Source organism: Heterodontus francisci, chromosome 40 (assembly GCF_036365525.1).
Source record: "Heterodontus francisci isolate sHetFra1 chromosome 40, sHetFra1.hap1, whole genome shotgun sequence".
Taxonomy (NCBI): Eukaryota; Metazoa; Chordata; class Chondrichthyes; order Heterodontiformes; family Heterodontidae; genus Heterodontus; species Heterodontus francisci.
In genome coordinates, this window is record NC_090410.1 from 6256070 (window position 1) to 6276525 (window position 20456).

General features: G+C 48.7%; 1 protein-coding gene across 4 annotated transcripts in view; it reads right to left on the bottom strand.

The window, feature by feature from the left end:
- Nucleotides 1-20456, bottom strand: part of dpf1 (double PHD fingers 1) — an 83592-nt gene that overhangs the window by 23713 nt on the left and 39423 nt on the right. For 3 of the 4 annotated variants that reach the window (XM_068018913.1, XM_068018911.1, XM_068018914.1), the window contains exon 8: nt 18349-18477. The exons of the other annotated variant lie outside the window; for it this stretch is intronic. In XM_068018913.1, the coding sequence (XP_067875014.1) occupies nt 18349-18477 (129 nt within the window). The remainder of the gene's footprint in view (nt 1-18348; nt 18478-20456) is intronic. 4 annotated transcript variants of the gene reach the window in all.

The following is a 20456-nucleotide window of genomic DNA, read 5'->3' on the forward strand; positions in this document are numbered from 1 at the left end:
ATGCACTGTCTGAGAGTGTGGTGGAGGCAGGTTCAGTGAGTGTTTAGGATCAGGAATACACTGTCTGAGAGTGTGGAGGAGACAGGTTCAGTGAGTGTTTAGGATCTGGAATGCACTGTCTGAGAGTGTGGTGGAGGCAGGTTCAGTGAGTGTTTAGGATCTGGAATGCACTGTCTGAGAGTGTGGAGGAGACAGGTTCAGTGAGTGTTTAGGATCTAGAATGCACTGTCTGAGAGTGTGGTGGAGGCAGGTTCAGTGAGTGTTTAGGATCGGGAATACACTGTCTGAGAGTGTGGTGGAGGCAGGTTCAGTGAGTGTTTAGGATCCGGAATGCACTGCCTGAGAGTGTGGTGGAGGCAGGTTCAGTGAGTGTTTAGGATCTAGAATGCACTGTCTGAGAGTGCGGTGGAGGCAGGTTCAGTGAGTGTTTAGGATCCGGAATGCACTGCCTGAGAGTGTGGTGGAGGCAGGTTCAGTGAGTGTTTAGGATCTAGAATGCACTGTCTGAGAGTGTGGTGGAGGCAGGTTCAGTGAGTGTTTAGGATCCGGAATGCACTGCCTGAGAGTGTGGTGGAGGCAGGTTCAGTGAGTGTTTAGGATCTAGAATGCACTGTCTGAGAGTGTGGTGGAGGCAGGTTCAGTGAGTGTTTAGGATCAGGAATACACTGTCTGAGAGTGCGGTGGAGGCAGGTTCAGTGAGTGTTTAGGATCCGGAATGCACTGCCTGAGAGTGTGGTGGAGGCAGGTTCAGTGAGTGTTTAGGATCTAGAATGCACTGTCTGAGGCTGTGGTGGAGGCAGGTTCAGTGAGTGTTTAGGATCTGGAATGCACTGTCTGAGAGTGTGGAGGAGACAGGTTCAGTGAGTGTTTAGGATCTAGAATGCACTGTCTGAGAGTGTGGTGGAGGCAGGTTCAGTGAGTGTTTAGGATCGGGAATACACTGTCTGAGAGTGTGGTGGAGGCAGGTTCAGTGAGTGTTTAGGATCTGGATTGCAATGTCTGAGAGTGTGGTGGAGGCAGGTTCAGTGAGTGTTTAGGATCTAGAATGCACTGTCTGAGAGTGTGGTGGAGGCAGGTTCAGTGAGTGTTTAGGATCTAGAATGCACTGTCTGAGAGTGTGGTGGAGGCAGGTTCAGTGAGTGTTTATGATCTGGATTGCACTGTCTGAGAGTGTGGTGGAGGCCGGTTCAGTGAGTGTTTAGGATCTGGATTGCACTGTCTGAGAGTGTGGTGGAGACAGGTTCAGTGAGTGTTTAGGATCTGGATTACACTGTCTGAGAGTGTGGTGGAGGCAGGTTCAGTGAGTGTTTAGGATCTAGAATGCACTGTCTGAGAGTGTGGTGGAGGCAGGTTCAGTGAGTGTTTATGATCTGGATTGCACTGTCTGAGAGTGTGGTGGAGGCAGGTTCAGTGAGTGTTTAGGATCTGGAATGCACTGTCTGAGAGTGTGGTGGAGGCAGGTTCAGTGAGTGTTTAGGATCTAGAATGCACTGTCTGAGAGTGTGGTGGAGGCAGGTTCAGTGAGTGTTTAGGATCTGGATTGCACTGTCTGAGAGTGTGGTGGAGGCAGGTTCAGTGAGTGTTTAGGATCTGGAATGCACTGTCTGAGAGTGTGGTGGAGGCAGGTTCAGTGAGTGTTTAGGATCTAGAATGCACTGTCTGAGAGTGTGGTGGAGGCAGGTTCAGTGAGTGTTTAGGATCTAGAATGCACTGTCTGAGAGTGTGGTGGAGGCAGGTTCAGTGAGTGTTTAGGATCTGGAATGCACTGTCTGAGAGTGTGGTGGAGGCAGGTTCAGTGAGTGTTTAGGATCTAGAATGCACTGTCTGAGAGTGTGGTGGAGGCAGGTTCAGTGAGTGTTTAGGATCTAGAATGCACTGTCTGAGAGTGTGGTGGAGGCAGGTTCAGTGAGTGTTTAGGATCTGGAATGCACTATCTGAGAGTGCGGTGGAGGCAGGTTCAGTGAGTGTTTAGGATCTGGAATGCACTATCTGAGAGTGCGGTGGAGGCAGGTTCAGTGTGTGTTTAGGATCTAGAATGCACTGTCTGAGAGTGTGGTGGAGGCAGGTTCAGTGAGTGTTTAGGATCTGGATTGCACTGTCTGAGAGTGTGGTGGAGGCAGGTTCAGTGAGTGTTTAGGATCTGGAATGCACTGTCTGAGAGTGTGGTGGAGGCAGGTTCAGTGAGTGTTTAGGATCTAGAATGCACTGTCTGAGAGTGTGGTGGAGGCAGGTTCAGTGAGTGTTTAGGATCTAGAATGCACTGTCTGAGAGTGTGGTGGAGGCAGGTTCAGTGAGTGTTTAGGATCTGGAATGCACTATCTGAGAGTGCGGTGGAGGCAGGTTCAGTGAGTGTTTAGGATCTGGAATGCACTGTCTGAGAGTGTGGTGGAGGCAGGTTCAGTGAGTGTTTATGATCTGGATTGCACTGTCTGAGAGTGTGGTGGAGGCAGGTTCAGTGAGTGTTTAGGATCTGGATTGCACTGTCTGAGAGTGTGGTGGAGGCAGGTTCAGTGAGTGTTTATGATCTGGAATGCACTGACTGAGAGTGTGGTGGAGGCAGGTTCAGTGAGTGTTTAGGATCTGGATTGCACTGTCTGAGAGTGTGGTGGAGGCAGGTTCAGTGAGTGTTTAAGATCTGGAATGCACTGTCTGAGAGTGTGGTGGAGGCAGGTTCAGTGAGTGTTTAGGATCTAGAATGCACTGTCTGAGTGTGGTGGAGGCAGGATCAGTGAGTGTTTAGGATCTAGAATGTACTGTCTGAGTGTGGTGGAGGCAGGTTCAGTGAGTGTTTAGGATCTGGAATGCACTGTCTGAGAGTGTGGTGGAGGCAGGTTCAGTGAGTGTTTAGGATCTGGAATGCACTGTCTGAGAGTGTGGAGGAGACAGGTTCAGTGAGTGTTTAGGATCTAGAATGCACTGTCTGAGAGTGTGGTGGAGGCAGGTTCAGTGAGTGTTTAGGATCGGGAATACACTGTCTGAGAGTGTGGTGGAGGCAGGTTCAGTGAGTGTTTGGGATCTGGATTGCACTGTCTGAGAGTGTGGTGGAGGCAGGTTCAGTGAGTGTTTAGGATCGGGAATACACTGTCTGAGAGTGTGGTGGAGGCAGGTTCAGTGAGTGTTTGGGATCTGGATTGCACTGTCTGAGAGTGTGGTGGAGGCAGGTTCAGTGAGTGTTTAGGATCTGGAATGCACTGACTGACAGTGTGGTGGAGGCAGGTTCAGTGAGTGTTTGGGATCTGGTTTGCACTGTCTGAGAGTGTGGTGGAGGCAGGTTCAGTGAGTGTTTAGGATCTAGAATGCACTGTCTGAGAGTGTGGTGGAGGCCGGTTCAGTGAGTGTTTAGGATCTAGAATGCACTGTCTGAGAGTGTGGTGGAGGCCGGTTCAGTGAGTGTTTAGGATCTGGAATGCACTGTCTGAGAGTGTGGTGGAGGCCGGTTCAGTGAGTGTTTAGGATCTGGATTGCACTGTCTGAGAGTGTAGTGGAGGCAGGTTCAGTGAGTGTTTAGGATCAAGAATGCACTGTCTGAGAGTGTGGTGGAGGCAGGTTCAGTGAGTGTTTAGGATCTGGAATGCACTGTCTGAGAGTGTGGTGGAGGCCGGTTCAGTGAGTGTTTAGGATCTGGATTGCACTGTCTGAGAGTGTGGTGGAGGCCGGTTCAGTGGGTGTTTAGGATCTGGATTGCACTGTCTGAGAGTGTGGTGGAGGCAGGTTCAGTGAGTGTTTAGGATCTAGAATGCACTGTCTGAGAGTGTGGTGGAGGCAGGTTCAGTGAGTGTTTAGGATCTGGAATGCACTGTCTGAGAGTGTGGTGGAGGCCGGTTCAGTGGGTGTTTAGGATCTGGATTGCACTGTCTGAGAGTGTGGTGGAGGCAGGTTCAGTGAGTGTTTAGGATCTAGAATGCACTGTCTGAGAGTGTGGTGGAGGCAGGTTCAGTGAGTGTTTAGGATCTGGAATGCACTGTCTGAGAGTGCGGTGGAGGCAGGTTCAGTGAGTGTTTAGGATCTAGAATGCACTGTCTGAGAGTGTGGTGGAGGCCGGTTCAGTGAGTGTTTAGGATCTGGAATGCACTGTCTGAGAGTGTGGTGGAGGCAGGTTCAGTGAGTGTTTAGGATCTAGAATGCACTGTCTGAGAGTGTGGTGGAGGCCGGTTCAGTGAGTGTTTAAGATCTGGAATGCACTGTCTGAGAGTGTGGTGGAGGCAGGTTCAGTGAGTGTTTAGGATCTAGAATGCACTGTCTGAGTGTGGTGGAGGCAGGTTCAGTGAGTGTTTAGGATCTGGAATGCACTGTCTGAGAGTGTGGTGGAGGCAGGTTCAGTGAGTGTTTAGGATCTGCAATGTACTGTCTGAGAGTGTGGTGGAGGCAGGTTCAGTGAGTGTTTAGGATCTGGAATGCACTGTCTGAGAGTGTGGTGGAGGCAGGTTCAGTGAGTGTTTAGGATCTAGAATGCACTGTCTGAGAGTGTGGTGGAGGCCGGTTCAGTGAGTGTTTAGGATCTGGAATGCACTGTCTGAGAGTGTGGTGGAGGCAGGTTCAGTGAGTGTTTAGGATCTAGAATGCACTGTCTGAGAGTGTGGTGGAGGCCGGTTCAGTGAGTGTTTAAGATCTGGAATGCACTGTCTGAGAGTGTGGTGGAGGCAGGTTCAGTGAGTGTTTAGGATCTAGAATGCACTGTCTGAGTGTGGTGGAGGCAGGATCAGTGAGTGTTTAGGATCTAGAATGTACTGTCTGAGTGTGGTGGAGGCAGGTTCAGTGAGTGTTTAGGATCTGGAATGCACTGTCTGAGAGTGTGGTGGAGGCAGGTTCAGTGAGTGTTTAGGATCTGGAATGTACTGTCTGAGAGTGTGGTGGAGGCAGGTTCAGTGAGTGTTTAGGATCTGGAATGCACTGTCTGAGAGTGTGGTGGAGGCAGGTTCAGTGAGTGTTTAGGATCTGGAATGCACTGTCTGAGAGTGTGGTGGAGGCCGGTTCAGTGAGTGTTTAAGATCTGGAATGCACTGTCTGAGAGTGTGGTGGAGGCAGGTTCAGTGAGTGTTTAGGATCTGGAATGCACTGTCTGAGAGTGCGGTGGAGGCAGGTTCAGTGAGTGTTTAGGATCTGGAATGCACTGTCTGAGAGTGCGGTGGAGGCAGGTTCAGTGAGTGTTTAGGATCTGGAATGCACTGTCTGAGAGTGCGGTGGAGGCAGGTTCAGTGAGTGTTTAGGATCTGGAATGCACTGTCTGAGAGTGTGGTGGGGGCAGATTCAGTGAGTGTTTAGGATCTGGAATGCACTGTCTGAGAGTGCGGTGGAGACAGGTTCAGTGAGTGTTTAGGATCTGGAATGCACTGTCTGAGAGTGTGGTGGAGGCAGGTTCAGTGAGTGTTTAGGATCTGGATTGCACTGTCTGAGAGTGTGGTGGGGGCAGGTTCAGTGAGTGTTTAGGATCTAGAATGCACTGTCTGAGAGTGTGGTGGAGGCAGGTTCAGTGAGTGTTTAGGATCTGGAATGCACTGTCTGAGAGTGTGGTGGAGGCAGGTTCAGTGAGTGTTTAGGATCTGGAATGCACTGTCTGAGAGTGTGGTGGAGGCAGGTTCAGTGAGTGTTTAGGATCTGGATTGCACTGTCTGAGAGTGTGGTGGAGGCAGGTTCAGTGAGTGTTTAGGATCTGGATTGCACTGTCTGAGAGTGTGGTGGAGGCAGGTTCAGTGAGTGTTTAGGATCTGGAATGCACTGTCTGAGAGTGTGGTGGAGGCAGGTTCAGTGAGTGTTTAGGATCTGGAATGCACTGTCTGAGAGTGTGGTGGAGGCAGGTTCAGTGAGTGTTTAGGATCTGGATTGCACTGTCTGAGAGTGTGGTGGAGGCAGGTTCAGTGAGTGTTTAGGATCTGGAATACACTGTCTGAGAGTGCGGTGGAGGCAGGTTCAGTGAGTGTTTAGGATCTAGAATGCACTGTCTGAGAGTGTGGTGGAGGCCGGTTCAGTGAGTGTTTAGGATCTGGAATGCACTGTCTGAGAGTGTGGTGGAGGCCGGTTCAGTGAGTGTTTAGGATCTGGATTGCACTGTCTGAGAGTGTGGTGGAGGCCGGTTCAGTGAGTGTTTAAGATCTGGAATGCACTGTCTGAGAGTGTGGTGGAGGCAGGTTCAGTGTGTGTTTAGGATCTGGATTGCACTGTCTGAGAGTGTGGTGGAGGCCGGTTCAGTGAGTGTTTAGGATCTGGATTGCACTGTCTGAGAGTGTGGTGGAGGCAGGTTCAGTGAGTGTTTAGGATCTAGAATGCACTGTCTGAGAGTGTGGTGGAGGCAGGTTCAGTGAGTGTTTAAGATCTAGAATGCACTGTCTGAGAGTGTGGTGGAGGCAGGTTCAGTGAGTGTTTAGGATCTAGAATGCACTGTCTGAGTGTGGTGGAGGCAGGTTCAGTGAGTGTTTAGGATCTGGATTGCACTGTCTGAGTGTGGTGGAGGCAGGTTCAGTGAGTGTTTAGGATCTGGATTGCACTGTCTGAGAATGTGGTGGAGGCAGGTTCAGTGAGTGTTTAGGATCTGGATTGCACTGTCTGAGAGTGTGGTGGAGGCAGGTTCAGTGAGTGTTTAGGATCGGGAATGCACTGTCTGAGAGTGTGGTGGAGGCAGGTTCAGTGAGTGTTTAGGATCGGGAATACACTGTCTGAGAGTGTGGTGGAGGCAGGTTCAGTGAGTGTTTAGGATCTGGAATGCACTGTCTGAGAGTGCGGTGGAGGCAGGTTCAGTGAGTGTTTAGGATCTAGAATGCACTTTCTGAGAGTGTGGTGGAGACAGGTTCAGTGAGTGTTTAGGATCTAGAATGCACTTTCTGAGAGTGTGGTGGAGGCAGGTTCAGTGAGTGTTTAGGATCTGGAATGCACTGTCTGAGAGTGTGGTGGAGGCAGGTTCAGTGAGTGTTTATGATCTGGATTGCACTGTCTGAGAGTGTGGTGGAGGCAGGTTCAGTGAGTGTTTAGGATCTAGAATGCACTGTCTGAGAGTGTGGTGGAGGCAGGTTCAGTGAGTGTTTAGGATCTGGAATGCACTGTCTGAGAGTGTGGTGGAGGCAGGTTCAGTGAGTGTTTATGATCTGGATTGCACTGTCTGAGAGTGTGGTGGAGGCAGGTTCAGTGAGTGTTTAGGATCTAGAATGCACTGTCTGAGAGTGCGGTGGAGGCAGGTTCAGTGAGTGTTTATGATCTGGATTGCACTGTCTGAGAGTGTGGTGGAGGCAGGTTCAGTGAGTGTTTAGGATCTAGAATGCACTGTCTGAGAGTGCGGTGGAGGCAGGTTCAGTGAGTGTTTCGGATCTGGAATTCACTGCCTCAGAGTGTGGTGGAGGCAGGTTCAGTGAGTGTTTAGGATCTGGAATTCACTGCCTCAGAGTGTGGTGGAGGCAGGTTCAGTGAGTGTTTAGGATCTGGATTGCACTGTCTGAGAGTGTGGTGGAGGCAGGTTCAGTGTGTGTTTAGGATCTGGATTGCACTGTCTGAGAGTGTGGTGGAGGCAGGTTCAGTGAGTGTTTAGGATCTGGAATTCACTGCCTCAGAGTGTGGTGGAGGCAGGTTCAGTGAGTGTTTATGATCTGGATTGCACTGTCTGAGAGTGTGGTGGAGGCAGGTTCAGTGAGTGTTTATGATCTGGATTGCACTGTCTGAGAGTGTGGTGGAGGCCGGTTCAGTGAGTGTTTAAGATCTGGAATGCACTGTCTGAGAGTGTGGTGGAGGCAGGTTCAGTGAGTGTTTAGGATCTGGAATGCACTGTCTGAGAGTGTGGTGGAGGCAGGTTCAGTGAGTGTTTAGGATCCGGAATGCACTGTCTGAGAGTGTGGTGGAGGAAGATTCAGTGAGTGTTTAGGATATGGAAGGCACTGTCTGAGAGTGTGGTGGAGGCAGGTTCAATGAGTGTTTAGGATCTGGAATGCACTGTCTGAGAGTGTGGTGGAGGCCGGTTCAGTGAGTGTTTAGGATCTGGAATGCACTGTCTGAGAGTGTGGTGGAGGCAGCTTCAGTGAGTGTTTCGGATCTGGAATTCACTGCCTCAGAGTGTGGTGGAGGCAGGTTCAGTGAGTGTTTAGGATCTGGAATTCACTGCCTCAGAGTGTGGTGGAGGCAGGTTCAGTGAGTGTTTAGGATCTGGATTGCACTGTCTGAGAGTGTGGTGGAGGCAGGTTCAGTGAGTGTTTAGGATCCGGAATGCACTGTCTGAGAGTGTGGTGGAGGCAGGTTCAGTGAGTGTTTAGGATCTGGAATGCTCTGTCTGAGAGTGTGGTGGAGGCAGGTTCAGTGAGTGTTTAGGATCTGGAATGCACTGTCTGAGAGTGTGGTGGAGGCAGGTTCAGTGAGTGTTTAGGATCTGGAATACACTGTCTGAGAGTGTGGTGGAGGCAGCTTCAGTGAGTGTTTCGGATCTGGAATTCACTGCCTCAGAGTGTGGTGGAGGCAGGTTCAGTGAGTGTTTAGGATCTGGAATACACTGTCTGAGAGTGTGGTGGAGGCAGGTTCAGTGAGTGTTTAGGATCTGGATTGCACTGTCTGAGAGTGTGGTGGAGGCCGGTTCAGTGAGTGTTTAGGATCTGGAATGCACTGTCTGAGAGTGTGGTGGAGGCAGGTTCAGTGAGTGTTTCGGATCTGGAATTCACTGCCTCAGAGTGTGGTGGAGGCAGGTTCAGTGAGTGTTTAGGATCTGGAATGCACTGTCTGAGAGTGTGGTGGAGGCAGGTTCAGTGAGTGTTTAGGATCTGGAATGTACTGTCTGAGAGTGTGGTGGAGGCAGGTTCAGTGAGTGTTTATGATCTGGAATGCACTGTCTGAGAGTGTGGTGGAGGCAGGTTCAGTGAGTGTTTATGATCTGGAATGCACTGTCTGAGAGTGTGGTGGAGGCAGGTTCAGTGAGTGTTTATGATCTGGAATGCACTGTCTGAGAGTGTGGTGGAGGCAGGTTCAGTAAGTGTTTAGGATCTAGAATGCACTGTCTGAGAGTGTGGTGGAGGCAGGTTCAGTGAGTGTTTAGGATCTGGAATGCACTGTCTGAGAGTGTGGTGGAGGCAGGTTCAGTGAGTGTTTAGGATCCAGAATGCACTGTCTGAGAGTGTGGTGGAGGCAGGTTCAGTGAGTGTTTAGGATCTGGATTGCACTGTCTGAGAGTGTGGTGGAGGCAGGTTCAGTGTGTGTTTAGCATCTGGAATGCACTGCCTGAGAGTGTGGTGGAGGCAGGTTCAGTGAGTGTTTAGGATCTAGAATGCACTGTCTGAGAGTGTGGTGGAGGCAGGTTCAGTGAGTGTTTCGGATCAAGAATGCACTGTCTGAGAGTGTGGTGGAGGCAGGTTCAGTGAGTGTTTATGATCTGGAATGCACTGTCTGAGAGTGTGGTGGAGGCAGGTTCAGTGTGTGTTTAGGATCTGGAATGCACTGTCTGAGAGTGTGGTGGAGGCAGGTTCAGTGAGTGTTTAGGATCTAGAATGCACTGTCTGAGAGTGTGGTGGAGGCAGGTTCAGTGAGTGTTTAGGATCTGGAATGCACTGTCTGAGAGTGTGGTGGAGGCAGGTTCAGTGAGTGTTTAGGATCTGGAATGCACTGTCTGAGAGTGTGGTGGAGGCAGGTTCAGTGAGTGTTTAGGATCTAGAATGCACTGTCTGAGAGTGTGGTGGAGGCAGGTTCAGTGAGTGTTTATGATCTGGAATGCACTGTCTGAGAGTGTGGTGGAGGCAGGTTCAGTGAGTGTTTAGGATCTGGATTGCACTGTCTGAGAGTGTGGTGGAGGCAGGTTCAGTGTGTGTTTAGCATCTGGAATGCACTGCCTGAGAGTGTGGTGGAGGCAGGTTCAGTGAGTGTTTCGGATCAAGAATGCACTGTCTGAGAGTGTGGTGGAGGCAGGTTCAGTGAGTGTTTAGGATCCAGAATGCACTGTCTGAGAGTGTGGTGGAGGCAGGTTCAGTGAGTGTTTAGGATCCAGAATGCACTGTCTGAGAGTGTGGTGGAGGCAGGTTCAGTGAGTGTTTAGGATCTGGAATGCACTTTCTGAGAGTGTGGTGGAGGCAGGTTCAGTGAGTGTTTAGGATCTAGAATGCACTGTCTGAGAGTGTGGTGGAGGCAGGTTCAGTGAGTGTTTAGGATCCAGAATGCACTGTCTGAGAGTGTGGTGGAGGCAGGTTCAGTGAGTGTTTAGGATCTGGAATGCACTTTCTGAGAGTGTGGTGGAGGCAGGTTCAGTGAGTGTTTAGGATCCAGAATGCACTGTCTGAGAGTGTGGTGGAGGCAGGTTCAGTGAGTGTTTAGGATCTGGAATGCACTTTCTGAGAGTGTGGTGGAGGCAGGTTCAGTGAGTGTTTAGGATCTAGAATGCACTGTCTGAGAGTGTGGTGGAGGCAGGTTCAGTGAGTGTTTAGGATTTGGAATGCACTGTCTGAGAGTGTGGTGGAGGCAGGTTCAGTGAGTGTTTAGGATCCAGAATGCACTGTCTGAGAGTGTGGTGGAGGCAGGTTCAGTGAGTGTTTAGGATCTGGAATGCACTTTCTGAGAGTGTGGTGGAGGCAGGTTCAGTGAGTGTTTAGGATCTAGAATGCACTGTCTGAGAGTGTGGTGGAGGCAGGTTCAGTGAGTGTTTAGGATTTGGAATGCACTGTCTGAGCGTGTGGTGGAGGCAGGTTCAATCTGGAGAAGCACCTGAAGAGAATAAAATTACAGGGCTACAGGAGAAGGGCAGGAGTGGGTGCGACTAGCTAAACTGATTTTACAGAGAGCTAGCATGGGTTCGAAAGGCTGAATGGATAACGCACAGAAGCGGCCCAGTCGGTGATTATATGAACTGAGAGCTCAGAGAATATCGATGACTATTTTAATGGACGATTTACTGTTATTTTAATTGCCATTGTTTTAAATATATTCCCTCCCCTGCAGGATGACAGTTCTGGGACTTTGGGTTTGTAAAATCCCAAAGTGTTCACGAATTTCCTTTTATGGAATCTGTCACTGTAACCCAGATAGAGCACGACTCCATTTTCACATGTAAAGTGGGGCTATTGCAATAAAGGTGGTTGCTGCAGCATCATCCACACTGCAGGAGCAAACATAGTAGACGAGGGGAGAACAATTGGATAGTTCTTTCAAAGAGCCAGCACAGGCAGGAGGGGCCGAATGGCCACCTTCTACGCTGTATGTTTCTGTGATGCGAATCTGCTCTCGACACAATCCCTCCAAGCACTTCGAACAGAGGCTATCAACTCGGCCCGAGGTGCCTGCTCTGTTACTTAAAACAAAACAAAATAGTCGATTCATATTTTAGTTTGATTTGATCAGAAACAGTTGTACAGGGAGCTAACGCCTTCCATAGACTCTGTGCTGTTGCCCATTGCTTGTCGCTCGCTGGGATTTTTCTAATCATTATTTTAAAAAAAAAAATTTAATCTCACATAATCAACTCCAGAAAACAGGGAAAGAAAGCCAGGGATCATTTTCTTCCAGGGATGCATATTCCCATGCATTAACCAGACGTTTGATGTGCTTTTGTGAGTTATATGACCATAAAACAAAACCCCTTTAAGTATTTCAACATGTCATATCCTCCGTCTGCAATAGGCGTATGCTTTAAATCACATTCCTTTAAAATAAATTCTTAAAGGGGAAGGATACTGTGCCAAATTGTCCAAAGTATTATTCAGACTAGTCAATCCTCCGTGGCATTGCTCATGAACAGTCAGGATGAAGCAAATTTCTCCCAGAAGGCATTAGTGAAGTTGCACTCAAATTTCAAATTCTCATCCATGTTTTTCAAATTCCTCCACGGTCGTCTCCTCCCTATCTGTATAACCTCCATCAGCCCTACAACCTTCCGAGAGCTCTGCGCTCCTCCAGTTCTGCTCTCTTGAGTATCCCTAATTTCCTTCGCTGCACCATTGGCGGCTGTGCCTTCAGCTGCCTGGACCCTAAGCTCTGGAATTCCCTCCCTAAACCCTCTCCCCCTCTCTACCTCCACCTTTAAGACGCACCTTAAAAGCTACCTCTTTCAGCAAGCGTTTGGTCACCTTTCCAAGTATCTCCTTCTGTATCTCGGTCAGATCTTGTTCGATTTAACGCTCCAGTGACGCGCCTAGGGACGTTTTACAAGGTTAAAAGCGCTATATAAATGCAAGTTGTTATTGTTGCTGTGGATCCAGCTATGGGCGGGGTGGGGGGGGGGGGTCTGGAACTTTGAAGGTCCATCTAGTGGTAGACTGGTGCAGCTGCAGACATGACGACCGTTTTCAGACTGGACTGCCCAAATACAGAGTGTATGTCATAAATAACTAATTTATTATACACTTATTGGTGTCTCTCAGGTAACCCACGTTAAATGGGATGGTTCACGTGAGCCTGCTGGTGGCAGCTTTTTTGCCTCACTGAATTCCTGCTGTGTTAACAGCAAGGAAGTTATTTAGAACCTTTATAAAACACTGGTTTGACCTCAACGAGAGTATTGTGTCCAATTGTGGGCACAGCACTTTAGGAAGGATGTGATGGCTTTAGAGAGGGTGCAGGAAAGATTTACAAGAATGGGTCCAAGAATGAGGGACTTCAGTTACACGGATTGATTGGAAAAACCTGGCCTGTTCTCCTCGCTTCAGAGGAGATTTGATAGAGGAGTTCCCAATCATGAGGGATCTGGACAGAGTAGAGTGGGAGAACCTGTCCCCATTGGTGGAAGGGTCAAGAACTAGAAGAACCGATACAAGGTGATTGGCGAAAGGACCAATGGCAGTGCACGGTTATGATCTAGAATGTTCCGCCTGAGCGTGCAGAGGAGGCAGATTTAATCCTGGCTTTCAAAAGGGAATTGATAAGCAGCTGAATAGACAAAATGTGCAGGACTACAGGGTAAGAACGGGACCAGCTGAGTTGCTGTTGCAGAGAGCTGGCACAGACTTAATGGGCTGAATGGCCTCCTTCTGTGCTGTAACCATTCAATGATGCTATCCCAGCTCCGTGACATCATGAACAAAGTGGGCTCATAAACCTAACCCTGACCCCTCTCACGTACCCGTGTGACTGGAACAAACGGTGAAGGTGTCACTGTAGTAGCAGCACTGTGCAAAATGGTCACTTTTAAACTGAATGTACGGCACAGACAGGCCATTCGGCCCAAATGGTCAATGCCGGTTTTTATGTTCCGCATGAGCCTCCTCCCATCCCTCTTCATCTCACTCTATCAGCATAACCTTCCATTCCTTTCTCCTTTATGTGTTTATCCAGCTTCCCCTTAAATACATCTACACTATTCGCCTCAGCTACTCCAAGTTCCACATTCTCACCACCTCTCTAAGTAAAGGAGTTTCTCCTGAATTGGATTTATTAATTGACTGCCTTATATTTACGGCCTCTAGCTTTGGTCTCCCCCACAAATGGAAACATCTTCTCCACTATCGAAATACATGGACAGAGACATAATCTTTCTTTGTTCTTGGGACTCGGCTGAAAATTGGCATTTAACGTCCATCCCAAAAATCGGGAGGTCAGAGGGTGCAGAAAGAGGAAAATAATAAAAAGCGTTTTGCATTGTGAGAATTCAGACTTGTCATCATTTTCAAAGCCTGCTTCAGTGCATTGCCAGAAAAGCTGTTGTTTCAATTACCCCAGCCCAGTGACTTTGCTCATTTCTGCAGATTAGGTACATTTCCGCGGTGGGTTTATTGCTGATGCAGAATCCCTGCTGCAGCTGAAATATAATGAATCACATGGTTGCAAATCAGATTAAAGGTGAAAATGAATTGAGAGCATTAGAACGCAGCAGAGCAGGAGGATTAACTCCTGCAAGGAGACCACCAATGTAAGATGTCAGTTCTGCAGCACGACACTCCCTCCCCTCCTATTCCTCCCAATTGAAAACGGCATAGTACTCGGGCGGTTTAGTCACGTTATTTCTTGTTGAGAGTCTCCCTCAGGGAAATGGAGGAAAAGAAATCTTACTGATGGCTTGGACGTTGATGCACCCCATCCATCACCTTAAACGTTCACTCCCTTCGTCACCAATGCACAGTGGCAGCAGTGTGTACCATCTACAAGATGCACTGCAGCAATGCACCAAGGCTCCTCAGACAGCACCTTCCAAATTCGTGACCTCGACCACCTAGAAGGACAAGGGCAGCAAATACATGGGAACACCCCCACCTGCAAGTTCCCCTCCAAGCCACAAACCATCCTGACTTGGAATTACATCGCCGTTCCTTCACTGTCGTTGTGTTAAAATTCTGGAACTCCCTTCCTAACAGCACTGTGGGTGTACCTGCACCAGATGCAGCAGTTCAAGGTGGCTCACCACCACCGTCTCAAGGGATGGGTAATAAATGCTGACCTTGCCAGTGACGCTCACATCCCACGAACGAATATAAAAAAAATCAGTGGCTCTCACGGAATATGTTATTTTTCTGGGAAAAGATCCCTGCGTTGGTCCAATTATCACACAGCCAGTACATCAGAGTTAGTACATGGCACGGAAACAGAAATACCTCTTATTCCGACTCACGCCAGACATGACGATGTAGTCCCTCTTGGCCTGTTATAACAAATCAGCTAAATGGCGCAGGGGGATGTGGGGGAATGGCCGTGGGATGTGGTGGGGGAGGGGAAGGAGGTTCTTCCGATCGCTTGCAGTGGTGGGAGAGCCGCAGGAACCTCAGGAAAAAGCAGCGTTTATGTCACCTTCTCAGAGAGTTTCCAGCACCACTGAGGAAATTTGCCCCCTTACGATTACCCTTCAAACAACAGTCATCACTTCCTACATTAACAACAGTGACTACTCTTTGGAATGTCCTGTGGTTACAAAAGGCACTACAGAAATGCAAGTCTTCCTTTTTTCTTCCATGAGACGCGATGAAAGGTTCAACAATAAAATATTCATGTTGTGTCCAAGTGTCACACCTATTACCTGTCACAGATTCCCTGTCACGCTCTGCTGTTATGACCCTACCTGTTATAAAAGTGTCCTGAGTCCAATGAGCAACACGTTACAGTTTTAATTTATATAAAAACCAGAAGTTACTGAACTGGTTTTAAATTAGTTTATATTTCTGCATCTTCTGTGGATAAAATCCAACATTACCATATCTTAACCTCCGAGACAACACATCACAATGCTCAAAGCCAATCTTCTTTCCTATTCTTACCAATCTTAATCGCTGGTTCCTAAAGATTCATTACATAGAGTGACATCGAATTTACAGCACAATTACTCCTCGCTGGCTTTTATACTCCACATGAGCCTCTTCTCACCCTACTTCATCTCACCCTATCAAAATCCTTCCCTTCCTTTCTCCCTCATGTGTTTATCCAGCTCCCCCTTAAATGTATCGAAACTATTCACCTCAACCACTCCCTGTGGTAGCGAGTTCCACATTCTCACCACTCTCTGGGTCAAGAAGTTTCTCCTGAATTCCCCATTAGATTTATTCGTGACTGCCTTGCATTTATGGAGCCCTAGTTCTGGTCTCCCCCACAAGTGGAACCATCTTCTCTACATCTACCATATCGAACCCTTCCATTATTTCAAAGCCTGCTATTATTAATATGGCATTAGGGGAGGATCACCCACTCCTGGCATCCCACAGTTCCTAAGCCCACACCTCCCTCCCACAAACCCTGAGGCAGTGCGCGTATCACTTGAAACCCTTTGCTGTTTTTACATCAATAACTCACCATCCGGTGCCACACACGCTGCCCCTTTCCCCAGTGCCACGTGGGGTAAATCCCCCATCAGTCACAGAGTGCCCAGAGGCCAGTATATCATTGGTCCCAGGGGATCTAAGTCCTTCTTTAATGGGTCAATGTTTAAACATAGCACACAACGAAACGTAGGACAGTCTGCTGAACCATTCGACCCTCAACTTTGCACAGCATAAACGCTGGCTCCGACCCGTTCGGCCGAATGGCCTGTTTCTATGCTTTAAATGCTGAGTAATTCATAAAATGGTGACCTCATCTTAAAGAAGCAGCCAACCCTGGAACCTCGATTCCTCTGAACAGAAACTATAAATCCTTATATTGGCTAAGAGTCAGAAACAACATTACAACAATATAGGACTAGCTTCACACATCTGGCCGTTCATATCTATAATATATACACACACACACACACAGAGACCTCTTGTTGTGATCTCTGTTCCTTGTGATACTCAGTAGAAAAACTGAACCCCAAAACACAGCGATGGATTAAACACTTCAGCTTAAATCATTAGCTGATTTTATGTATAATATGAGGGGGGGGGTGCAGGCAGGAAAGTGGAGTTAAGGCCACAGTCAGATCTGCATTTGAATGGCAGGGCAGGCTCGAGGGGCTGAATGGCCTACTCCTGCTCCTATTTCTTATGTTCTTACATTCAAACAACAAAAACAATTTGCATTTATATAGTGCCTATTGCATAGTAAAACATCCCAAGGTGCTTCACAGGAGCGTAATTAGACAAACATCGACACCGAGCCACATAAGGAGATATTAGGACAGGTGACCAAAAACTTGGCAAAGAGGTAGGTTTTACAGAGAGTTTTAAAGGAGGAGGGATCTAGGGAGGGAATTCCAGAGTTTAAGGGCAGGACAGCTGAAAGGACAGCTGCCAATGGCAGAGCGATGGAAATCGGGGATGCTCAAGAGGCCAGAATTGGAGGAGTGCAGAGATCTCGGAGGGTTGTCGGGCTGGAGGAGGTTACAGAGATAGGGAGGGGCGAGGGTTTCGCATTTTCTGGCAAGCTGCAGAAATGTGTCCTGGCACAAAGTTCACGTGTTGAAGAGGAGGAAGGGTTCGGGTGTTATATTTCCAGACTGCGACCAAACTCCACCATCAATCAACTGCCCATCTGCCAAAACGATCCTGACAACCAAGTTAGCAAACCAATCACCCGGTGATTTGCCAAACACAGCATTTCCTGTTCATGACACACACAGAGGTGACAGGATTTACCTGAAGTTGACATAATTCCGATGGTAAACTTTATTCACTGCAGAACTAACACTTTGGTGAACTGTACAAGTCGCAACTTTAGAAAACATTAGTCATATTCCCAGGCTCCAGTGGCTCAGTTTGCAAATACACTACCTGGCGTGGTAGTGAGCTGCCTGCACCGTGTGCCCCATTAGCTGGTGGCAGCTGGAGCAGAAAGTGGCCTCAGTACATCTGAGCTGGAGAGTGGGGGAGGCAATCAGCCAGAATTGTTGTCCAATCACCCATATAAACAGGAAGAGGCCATTCTGCCTGTCTAACCTGTTCCGCCATTCAGTTGGATCATGGATGTTGGGCAGAGGATAGAATTGGGCTCATCTGTGATTCCTTCCACAGCTGAATAGCCACTGGACATGCGCTGTCGAAGCTCACGCCTGGCCATTGGCAGCCCGGGCGGGGTGATTGGACTGATGTGACCCGTTAGGAGACAATGCCTTCAGGAAAGAGAGGGAGAAAGTTGGGTGGAGGAAATCATGACTGAGTTAACCAAACGTACCAACTCCTCTCCCTGTGCATCTTCTCTGTCCTCACTAGAGCGTGAGAGTGAACAGCTCAAGAGGCGTTACACCGAGGCCCCGTCTGTCCTCCCACGTAAAAGATCCCACGGCACTGTTTTGAAGAAGAGCAGGGGAGTTCTCCCCGGTGTCCTGGGGTTAAATATTTATCCCTCAACCAGCCTCACTGAAACAGCTGATCTGCTTCATTGTTATACTGCCATTTGTGGGATCTTGTGTACATTTCAACAGTGACTGAGTTTCAATAAGTACTTCATTGTCTCTAAAGCACTTTCGTACATTCTGAGGTGGTGAAAGGCGCTATATAAATGCAAGTGCATTTTTTTCTCGCGTGCTATTTATCTGAACAGGGTAGCCCACACTGTGAAGATATTCACCGCTGAGTGCTTCAACATGGGGGTGAGAGACCCAGGGCACCATCGACACATCCCGAAACACAATCTACAGAAACATTCCGGGGCTTATCCCAGCTCCTTTCACCTTGAACCATCCTCCTGTTTGTTATTTAATCACTCCTGCCCTATCGCAGACATCGCCATTTCTTCTTTCCGCCTTCACCCTCTCCCTTTTCTTCCCCTGGCTCTGCAATTGTTTAAAAACTGCGCAAACTCTAACTTCTCCAGTTTCTTGCCGAATTCGGTTCCTCTCTCTCTCTCTCTGCACTGAGCGAGCAAGTGCATCCAGCATTGGCTGACGTTTTAAAAAATTTTTTTATTTCAGCTTGGCTCCTCCTGGTTTCTGAGGCAGGTCCTTCCTGGCAGCAAGGTGGGGGGGGGGGGGGGTGGGGGGGGGAGGGAGAGAGGGGGGCAAACGGGGCAGAAGGGGAGGAGGAGAGGAAAAACAAGGGTTCACAAGCTCTGCGGTAAATGGGGAAACACACTCACCGGAGCGTCCACAATCCGCACAGGATATCAGATCTTCGGGACACCCAGTCTTCTTGTTTCCCGAAGTCCCACCCAGGCAGAAATCGCAATAGGTGTTCGGAATGATGGATCCGTCAGGAGCTTTCCTGGCTGGAGGACATTACGCAAGAATGAATATGACGAAGAGAGATGCAAAAATCTTCTTTAAACTCCCTGAGCAGTGGCAAATCCTCTGCAGATTTCTGAACACACTTTTCCAGGCAAGAGGGAAGAGTCCCACTGTAGAACTAGCCAGCGTACAACTTCCAGTGCAGGAGTCCTTTAGTGGGCTGCTTAGGCCCTGTCTTAAAGGGGCATAACTGCACCCCGCTACAAAGACTTTCAGCTCCCCCAACCCCCTTCGACAGCACGATGAGGTCGCTCGCTTTGCTCAGTGGGCAGCACTCTCGCCTCTGAGTCAGAAGGTTGTGAGATCAAGTCCCACTCCAGAGACTTGGGCCCAAAATCTAGGTTGACACTCCCAGTGCAGTACTGAGGGAGTGCTGCACTGTCGGAGGTGCCGTCTTTCGGATGAGATGTTAAACCGAGGCCCTATCCGCCCTCTTGTAAAAGATCCCACGGCCACTATTTCGAAGAAGCGTTCTCCCCGGTGTCCCGGCCAATATCTATCCCTCAACCAACGTCACTAAAAAAAAACACATGACCTGTTCATTATCACATTGCTGAGTGTGGGATCTTGCTGTGCGCAAACTGACTGCTGTGTTTCCGACATCACAACAGTGACTACACTTCAAAAGCACTTCATTGGCTGTAAAGTGCTCTGGGGGTGTCCTGAGGTTGAGCAAGGTGCTACTTAAATGCGATCTCTTTCTCTTCTTTCAAGAACATCGCCAGCCTCACAAGGTCATTGGGCGGGAGCGGGGGCTGCGGGGAGCTCTGTGGGAGGGAGTTGGGAAGGTTGGGAGTGCAATGTCTCAGTGGCAGGTTTGCTGTTTAAGCTCTTGGAGTCACTATTTCCTCCGACTAGTGGCGAGTTTCTCCTGGAGGGATTGAGCGGGCTCCTCACTGGAGATGAACGTGTCATGCGAGGCTGATACTGAGTCAGACCCTCAGTTTGTGCTGAGTTACAAAGAATTTAGAGCACATCTACAGTTAGTGCATGGCCCTCTGAGGCCAAATACCATTGATATTGTCAAACTTTATTCTTCTCAATCCTGATTCTGGAGTGCAATAGGTACACACGAGGGCCACCATTCTCACCTACCAATCATATCCATCCATTACAGAGAATGTACAGCCCAGTAACAGGCCATTCGGCCCATCTAGCTTATGCTGATGTTTACACTCCACATGAGCCTCCTCCCATCCTCTTCGCCACACCCTATCAAAATATCCTTCTATTCTTTTCTCCCTCATATTTATCCAATGTCCCCTTAAATATTTATTATTCACCTCAACCACTCCCTGTGGTAGCGAGTTCCACATTCTCACCACTCTCTGGATAAAGAAGTTTCTCCTGAATTCCCGATTGGATTTATTAGTGACTGTTTTATAGTAACGGCCCCTAGTTTTGGAATTCGCCCACAAGTGGAAACATCATCTCTGTGTCTACCCTATCAAACCCTTTCAGAATTCTGAAGACCTCTATCTGTTCAATCTTTAATGAAATATAACCTCTCAGCTCTGGTATCATCCATGCAAATCTGTTTTTGCACCTTCCTCAGTGTCTCTAGTCCTTTCTGTGAGGAGGGGCTATAATTGGCAGCACAGTGGCGCAGTGGTTAGCACCGCAGCCTCACAGCTCCAGGGACCCGGGTTCAATTCTGGGTACTGCCTGTGTGGAGTTTGCAAGTTCTCCCTGTGTCTGCGTGGGTTTCCTCCGGGTGCTCCGGTTTCCTCCCACCGCCAAAAGACTTGCAGGTGATAGGTAAATTGGCTGTTACAAAATTGCCCCTAGTGTAGGTAGGTGGTAGGGCATATGGGATTACTGTAGGGTTAGTATAAATGGGTGGTTGTTGGTCAGCACAGACCCGTTGGGCCGAAGGGCCTGTTTCAGTGCTGTATCTCTAAATAAAATTTAAAACAATACTAAATAGTACCCCAACACTGGGGGTAGGGGGAGCTGAGGG